The sequence below is a fragment of the Sinocyclocheilus anshuiensis genome, unplaced genomic scaffold (genome assembly GCF_001515605.1).
Source record: "Sinocyclocheilus anshuiensis isolate Anshui unplaced genomic scaffold, SAMN03320099.WGS_v1.1 scaffold183, whole genome shotgun sequence".
NCBI lineage: Eukaryota > Metazoa > Chordata > Actinopteri > Cypriniformes > Cyprinidae > Sinocyclocheilus > Sinocyclocheilus anshuiensis.
This window is the reverse complement of record NW_015548309.1, coordinates 3,625,346-3,634,500: the sequence shown is the minus strand read 5'-3', so window position 1 is coordinate 3,634,500 and position 9,155 is coordinate 3,625,346. Positions and strand designations below refer to the sequence as shown.

The 9,155-nt window shown below is 37.7% G+C and overlaps 1 protein-coding gene across 1 annotated transcript; it reads left to right on the top strand.

The window, feature by feature from the left end:
* Positions 1-331: 331 nt before the first annotated feature.
* On the top strand, positions 332-8,922 carry LOC107656417 (G1/S-specific cyclin-D2-like). The gene is made up of 5 exons (XM_016444280.1): positions 332-867; positions 1,844-2,059; positions 4,254-4,413; positions 5,251-5,399; positions 8,454-8,922. The coding sequence occupies exons 1-5, from the start codon at positions 673-675 to the stop codon at positions 8,619-8,621; spliced, it is 888 nt and encodes a 295-aa protein (XP_016299766.1). The 5' UTR covers positions 332-672; the 3' UTR covers positions 8,622-8,922.
* The last annotated feature ends 233 nt before the right edge of the window (positions 8,923-9,155 follow it).

The following is a 9,155-nucleotide window of genomic DNA, read 5'->3' as shown; positions in this document are numbered from 1 at the left end:
AGACGTTCAATGCATTCATCCATTTATTACAAGCTTCAATTGTGTACAAATAATCCACTTGAATTGTGCATGAAATGCAGCACTCACAGTAAATTTACAAATGAGACATTTAAAAGAATGCATGTAAACGACAGCAGTGAATAAAATGAGTTCACTGGACATGTGCATCTGCACGTGAGGGGAAATAAAACTCTGAAAAAGAAAAAAAAAATCATATCATGTGTTATGTAGGCTGTCATGCATGTAAAAAAAAATCTATAATTATCCCGTCCATGACTTGTTTCAAAAGTGCATTAAATGTATATTTGAGGGGTTGTGAGTAGAGGATTGGCTAGAATGCCATGCATGTGCAATGACTGCAGGAAGGAGAGAATTTGAGCAATTTTGCAACGTGAATTGAGCAGGAGGAGGGACTGACATTGCCTTTTGGGTGGTCATGTCATGCAGTCAGAAGAGTTGTTCTGCTTCATCTGTGTCTGTAGTTCATCAGGAAAGACTCATGCCAGGGATTGCAGCCTCCGTTATGTAAAAAGTGAAAGTTTTAACCGTGCAAACTAGTTCTATTGATGCCTAAGGCAACAACAAAATCGTCCTTCTTGCATAGGCACAGCCACATGCAGCTGGCACTGTGAGGTGGTTATATTAGTTAGCAACACCGAGAAAAGCCCAAACATGGAACTTTTCTGCTTGGAAAAGGACGCAATCATGCGAGCTCAGAGAGATCCCAACATCTTCTGCGATGAAAGAGTACTGCAAAGTCTTTTAACGGTGGAGGACAGATATGTTCCGCAGGGACCCTATTTTAAATGTGTCCAGAAGGAAATTCAGCCTTTTATGAGGCGGATGGTCGCGACGTGGATGCTGGAGGTTTGTAGTTCCAGCTTTATTGAAACTGTTTGCTTGTATTATAATGTAGAATATGTTGGCAAGTAGCCTACCTAAAGTATAGCTGGACTTTGGCATGCATTCGTTTTTATTACAGTGCAGACAATCAAACACAAGAAAACATTCGTTTAAACCTGTATGCGTATAGCATGTATGTGCAATCAATGTGCAAAGAAACAGTTTGATCAAGAAATCAGCAGGAAATGCAACGCTGGAACCTCCACACACGATTACGTGTGCTATAAATGTTCATTTAATAGAAAACACTTTAGTATCTTTCTTCAGTGCATGCTTTATTAGACAGATGGGGGTCTGTGCTTTATTTACATGTGTTTTATGAATGGTTTTATACATTTGTGTAATTTTTGCGAATTTTTGAAACAGGCGCATGCCTTTGAGTTTCTCGGAGCGAAAGTGCAGCTAAGAACCGTCGATTTAAATGTATTTCAGTTCATCAAAGCAACATAATAATTGTCGTATGTAGTTTTATCAGAGCGATACATATACATGGTATTATATGCTGTCATTGACATTACTTAGTGTTAGAGTATATTTTTCTTAACGTGACGAATCACCAAAGCAGTCATGTGTGGGCGTCATTGGGTTTAACAAATGAATGAAGATCTTTACCGCTGGAAAGTTCCTCTTTCTCATGAAAAGAGTTAGTAGGCCTTAACAGTAAGCACATATTCTACAAGCTGCAAATAGTAGCTATAAATAAAAATAATGACATATACAGCCTTCAAAATGCGTAGTAGGCTATATAGTCTAGGGGGGAAAAGCATACAAACAAAAAAACAGAATATGAACAGAAATGCCTGGATATAAGAGCATTGAGCTAACTAACCTACAACAACAAAAAAAGATGTAGCAAGAACAAACAAATGTTAAATGAATACTAATTATTAGACTGCCTTGATTATTAAATTGTGAATTAATTCTGTCGATGTCCCTGTAGGTTTGTGAAGAGGAGAAATGTGAAGAGGATGTCTTTCCCTTGGCCATGAACTACCTGGACAGATTTTTAGCTGCAGTTCCTACAAGAAAATGTTATTTGCAGCTCTTAGGGGCCGTGTGTCTCTTCCTGGCTTCAAAATTAAAAGCATGCCAACCGCTGTCGGCCAGGAAGCTCTGCATGTACACAGACAACTCCATTACATCTCAACAACTGCTGGTAAGAGTTGATGGCCTTGATGACAGCAAGAAGTCTTCCATCTGTTGTGTAATTAGTCAGACCCCAGATTATATATTTTAGATTATATATAGCCCTTGGTTTGTGATCTGCTGATTCATCATATTTTTATTATTGTGAAATTTAGCTATTGGGGAAGTGAATTTAGCTTGCTTTGCCCCCTAATGTTGTTTTTGACATTGAACAGTCTTCTGGGTTGAGCTGTGATGAAATGCTCTTTTGATTTTTAGCCTCTCTGAACAGCTTGAGAACGGTTTTGATGATTTGATACTGTTCCCATAAATTGGCAAGGACTCTCTACTTACATAATGCACCCTATTCTAATCAAATATATGCTGGTAAAACCCTGATAATGTCTAAATCGAAATGATTAGAGCTTTTGGATATGTGTGTTTAAAGACAGAAGAAGAGAGAGAGAGAACAGGAACAACTGGTCCAACTGGGTCAAAACAAAAAGATTTCTTATAAATTGCAGTGGTGATTCTTGTATAAAGCAGAGGCATCTGCAGACAAGCATCCAGGAGGAGGTGGCTTTAGGAGTCTTGATCTCGGTGATTTGGTGTCTCTTGCCAGGGACTGTCCCTTCTTGGCGGAGTCTTCACTAACTTCAAATTTCTCACACTCTCTCTTCACTTACCAGCACACGCACAATAAGGGTGTAGAGCTTCTCACTTTGGGCTGGTTTTCCCCTTGTGTCTCTGAGTTTCTCAGAAAGCAGCTTCAGCAGGCGAAACAAAGCCAGCTGGGCACGTGCGAGGAAGGAAGTTGAGCGTGTGCATGGAATGCAGCATCTGGTTGGTGGAAATCAAACACAAGGGGCGGAGCTTTACATGATAACCTGATTTATTTTACAGCTATGATGTCCCTTTAAGCAAAACAGATCCATATTTAAAAAGCAACTTGACTAATTTCTCCCCCATTTTGAATAATCACAAGTTGAGTGTTGAGTGACAGAAACACAACCTAGATTTTTTTAAATGCCAGTGTCAGTAGATCCTGATGATTTATGTCACAACTTGTGTTTTATAAGGCAATACATGTCTTTGCATTTTTAAACATTTTAGTCTGGTGTGAGTATGGCATGTAATTGGCTTTTGCCACACAAGATTGACAGACTTTGCACAGTTGAAATACTAGGGGGCAATAAAATAGACTGTAGTCAGGAGTGATTAAGTCAAATACATTATCATTGACAAACACTAGTGGAGTGATGATATCAGATTGTGATAGTTTGTCTAATATTTTTGCAGACACTTTTAACAGTAAAGTCCACATTCACTGTAAAAAAAAAAAAAGAATTTTCAAAGTGATAAATAAAACAAAGTTTATTGTTTTACAAGAAAATACTTGTCAATACTTGTGTTACTTGTCATTTCTTTGTAATTATTTGTGAAATTTACTAACAGTTTCTGAGTTTAAGTAAATCCTAAACCAGTCCACACATGCGTGAATAGGCATGTATAAATTCCATAGGAGATCTAGACAGGTGGAGCTGGTGGAGGTGGAGGGTTTTAGGTGAACCAGTTTACAGCGAACACTGAACCTGAATATTTAAAGGGGACATCAGATGAAATTTTCATTTCATTTTCTTTTTTTTTTGCATTTAGTTAGGTTTCTGGCGTGTCTGCCAGCTCAGAAAATGATGAAATAATGAGACATGCACCGAAACGGGTCGCTGTGAACAGAGGGATTTTTGACAAGGTAAAAAGGGTGTTTTACATGACCATTGAGGAATTTTTAACCAAAGTATGTTACAGTCATTTCATGAAGACCCTAAAGAATCATACCATCTTGTGGAAAATGGGCATCTGATGTCCCCTTTAAATGTTGAGCAAGAAATCTCATTGGTTGCACAATCAGCCAATCAGCTTTTGCTATGTATTAAATGAAAATGAAATGAAAAATGCGAGCAGATTGCATGTAAAGAGCCTAGCGTCTAGATATATATAATTAATCAATTCCACTGGCAAAAATCTGCACTGAAAATGTAAAAGACCATCTTTAGGTCATCTGGGCCTGCCCTTAACTGAGGTAATAACCAAACCTTTCTGCATCCTGTATGGTCAAAACTAAAAAGGTGGATTGTGGGTAATAATAGTCACTTGAGTTTATGTGTGGTCCTGCCACTCGTATTCATTATCTCTTGTTCTGTTTCTGTCTTTCTCTGTCTCTGTTGGAGTGGGAGTTGGTGGTTCTTAGTAAATTGAAATGGAACCTGGCTGCCATCACCCCACTTGACTTTATTGAACACATCCTGCACAAACTGCCCTTTCCTGAAGACAGACTGACGCTGATCCGCAAACATGTGCAAACCTTCATCGCCCTCTGTGCAACAGGTAGGACCCGAGATGAGTGCGCTGACTGCATTTGTCAGAAATGTGTCTGAATAAGCTGAAACATAGCCAGTACTGTGCTTATGATGTGAATGTGTTATAATGCTTTCTGCCTTGTTATTTGTGTCTATATAAAAGTTTTGTATATTTAACTGGGTGTGTTTCTGCGGCCCTGCATCTATCTGTTCAAGAGACTGAGGCCTGAACACAAGCCAAGATGGAGGAGCTTTTTTGAGCTATTGCAAAGGTTTTTGGTGTTTTTGTCAGTGCCTTTAACAATTTTCTCAAGTGAGGAATGTTGGTTTACTGCACAGCTGCTGTACTGTGGCAGTCAGTCGAGTGTAGGGTGTTTATTCAAGGATGACCGTTGCGTCCTGAAATAAGCAGCACGCTAACACCAACAAAGCAGATGAAACGAATGACTTCCAGCACAGAATAGCCAAGAGGGCCCGTTCTCAGGATCTCAAGGCAGATGAAGAGGGGGTGTAGTTCCTTGAAACCTCAATGCCCTCTGAGGGATGAAGGGAGGGAGGAAGGAGGAGTGAGAGGAGAAGGAAGGCTCTCCTCACTTTTCATTCACAGCTGCAGGACAGTTTAAGGGAGGTAGTGATGTTAAAACAGATCTGAAACCAGAGAGCATGTGAACGTCAGGTTCAGATTTGCGTGGAATTCAAAACAGATGTAAGATATAGTAAGACTCCTCAATCAGATTGCATTATCACAGCTGTTTCCTGGGAAGTTGTTTTGAAGTGTTTCACAGGTGACTAATGTTCTAGGGAACTTACTGACCAGGTCACTGATGTTTCGGGATGTGTGTGTGTGTGTTTGTTTTTTCCTCAGATCACAGCTTCACCATGTACCCTCCCTCCATGATCGCTACAGGATGTGTGGGGGCAGCAGTATGTGGCCTCCAGCCTGACCAGAGCAATCAAAATCTGTGGGGGGACAATCTGACGGAGCTGCTGGCTAAAATCACCCACACTGAGGTGGTAAGTGTCCAGCATCATCATACTGTAAAAAGAAAGTGAAACAAAATCTCAGTAATTATATAGCAAATTACCATTCAAGATAGAGGTTAACCAAGGATTAGCCCTGGTTTATTTGTTTAGTTGTACAGTAATCCATTCATTCTGTGACATTTTATGAAAGAACAACATCCTGATGATGGTTTTGGTTTTAGTTAACCCTCATGATAATTTTCTGATTCCAGATGTTTCAAGAGGTTAATGTTCATCAGTAAAAATAGTTATGGAGGGGTTAAAATAATAATAATAAAAAAACAAATAAACAAAAATATAAATGTACATCTTCTTTTTGATCTGTTTTAGCATTTTAATTTAGATTTAGATTATTTTAATACATTAATAATGTACTAAAATAATAATTATAATTTATTATAATAATGTATTATTATTAATACAATAATAATTTATTACTTAAAACACAAGTTTGCTGAGGCCCCCTGTTTGAGAAACACTGTTCTAGAGACTCAGAGCATTTATTAAATGATAGTTTAGCATTGTCAGTTTTCAATACTGAAGTCAATTTTGCCTGTGTCAAACGGTGGGCATAGCAGACATGTGCGTGTGCTGGAAATTCATGCATGACTATGGAAATGGAGAAATGTGTTATGAATGAGTGTTTGTGTGTGTTCACTGCAGCAATGGTGGTGTGTTTTCAGAGCTGCATACTTGTGGCGAGACACAGGCCTCTCAACCACATCTGTGGATTAAAGTGCAATGTTACACACACACACACACACACACACACACACACTCAGGCTCTTACACAAACATACACATCTTGGCTTCAGGCTGTTTTGAAAGTCTCACAGTAAAAAAAGTGAATGGGACCCAGAGAGGGAACGCCCCATTTAAACTCCTCACATACACTTATAAGGTTTAACACATTCTTTTCTCACCCCTCAATGTAATGTGTTAAGTTTTTTCTGCACCTTAAGTTCTGGAAAAAACACCACATACCGCTGTTAGCAACCATTCCTTCCTGTGCCTGTAGTTGCCAGGACAACAGGGCCTGTTGTGGCCGTCTCATTCAGTCTTGGGAGAGAACAGGTTTTAATTATCCTGAGAAAAAGATGAGAGTTTGATACGGGATCATTCCGTCAGACCTCCCACGTTTCTGCAGAAAGAGACAGAGACAGAAGTCAGTTTTCTTTGAAAAATAAAGGTTCCAAAAGTTTTTTTTTGCAGCGATGCCATAGGAGAACCATTTTTGGTTCCTCAAAGAACCAATCAGTGAACAGTTAAAAGAACCATTTTTCTTAATGTGAAGAACATTTAAAAAAACAACAACATTTTTTCTGCAATAAAGAACCTTTAAAGGTTCTATGGATGTTAAAGGTTTTTCTTGGACCCATCAATGCCAATAAAGAACTTTCATTTTTAAGAGTGTATATAGTCCTGCAAAGTGTAAAGTCTGAACCAGTTTGCAGCTTCATTTTGCCTAAGAACTGCCCACTTAGACAGAAAAAAATCTGTCTGACCGACATGAGAAAAACAACAGTTTGTTTAATTTTATGTGGTGTTAAGGGGCGGGTGAATCTGAAATACACTGTTAGCATGATTTTTTACATTTGTAAAAACAACAAAGATTACTGAAGTAAACGAAAGTACTGTTTCAAAATGTAATGTTTAATTTAATGTTGCTTGCAATTTCTTTGTAATTAATTGAGAAATTTACTAGCAGTTTCTAAAGGAAAATATTTAAAAGTAAATCCTACACCCACTTTTTTCAGTTTAGTTACCACAATAATCATGGACAAATCACTGAAGTAATTGCACAGCCGATTTATTTTGGGTTCAAGTGAACAGTTCTTAAATGAACCATTTTTTGTTTGTGTTAAGAACAGTTTAATAATCTAAAGAACCTTATTCCATTACAAAGAACCTTTTGTGCAATGGAAAGGTTCCATGGATGTTAAAGGTTCTTCATGGAACCACTGATTCAAACTATAAATCATTCCATCTACTGTATATACCACAACTGTATTTCACAATTTGAGTTGAATTACTGAAATAAATGAACTTTTCCACGACATTATAATTTATTGAGATGCACCTGTATTTGTAAATGTGTGTATTTTATTCACATACCTTTATTTCTTATTTTCTGTGTTGTTGTTGTTGTTGTTGTTGTCTCTGTGTACTGGAAGCTTCTGTCACCAGAACAAATTCTTTGTATGTGCAAACATGGCAATAAAGCTCATTCTGATTCTGATTCCAATAAAGAACCTTTCATTTTAAGAGAACTTTGAAAGGTTCCATGGATGTTAAAGGTTCTTTATTGGAATCGATGGTGAAGAACCTTACACTAAGAAAGAAAATGGTTCTTTTAAGAACTGTTCACTGAAAGGTTCTTTGGGAAACACAAAATGGTATATGGCATCACTGTGAAAACCCTCTTTGGGACCTTTATTTTTAAGAGTGTATGTCAGTACGCAGTGCCTTCTGAGGCTGAAGCTAGTGTGCATAGTGCTTACCTTGCTTTTATTTAATACACAAGTTTCACAATTTGAGTTGAATTACTGAAATAAATGAACTTTTCCACGACATTATAATTTATTGAGATGCACCTGTATTTGTAAATGTGTGTATTTTATTCACATACCTTTATTTCTTATTTTCTGTGTTGTTGTTGTTGTTGTTGTTGTCTCTGTGTACTGGAAGCTTCTGTCACCAGAACAAATTCTTTGTATGTGCAAACATGGCAATAAAGCTCATTCTGATTCTGATTCCAATAAAGAACCTTTCATTTTAAGAGAACTTTGAAAGGTTCCATGGATGTTAAAGGTTCTTTATTGGAATCGATGGTGAAGAACCTTACACTAAGAAAGAAAATGGTTCTTTTAAGAACTGTTCACTGAAAGTTTCTTTGGGAAACACAAAATGGTACATGGCATCACTGTGAAAACCCTCTTTGGGACCTTTATTTTTAAGAGTGTATGTCAGTACGCAGTGCCTTCTGAGGCTGAAGCTAGTGTGCATAGTGCTTACCTTGCTTCTTCTTCTATTTCTTTCTTCTAGGACTGTCTGAAATCATGTCAAGAGCAGATCGAGCAGTTACTGACCAGCAGCCTGAAAGAAAGTCAACAACAGCACCAACAGCAACAGGAGGGCAGAGCCAGCAACAAAGGGACGCAATCTCAAAACCTGTCCTGCACCCCTACAGATGTCCGTGATGTTAACTTATGATGTCGGTTCCTGTTCCTATCCACCTCCTCAGCCTACAAAACATTCAGTTATCATTATATTACTGTATGTAAATTGAATTTCAAAGCCACATTAGATAGTTATACGCGCATAATATATGAACGCAAGCTTGATATTTTATAACGGAGCAAAACAGCTGCTGCTGCCGTCTCATATCCGCAGGCGGTGGCGTTTTACATAATTAATTGAATTGGCCTCATACCATGATTGAATAATGCAGTATGTTGTATATTACTTAACAAAGAGCACACATCTGTTTTGGCTATCATATGCAACTGTATTATTATTATTATAAATTGATGTGGTTATTTAATAATTATAATAATAATACCTATTATTATTAAAAATAGTATGCTTTTTATCTTATAAAATGTATTTCCTTAGTAATTCCCAGAGGCCATTTTTTTTATATAATATAGGAAGCATGTGATCCTACGAAAATGCTGTTCTACAGAATGGATAGAACGATCTATCAGTCCTTTCAGTGGGATCCGTTTTCTTATCATAGAGATATTA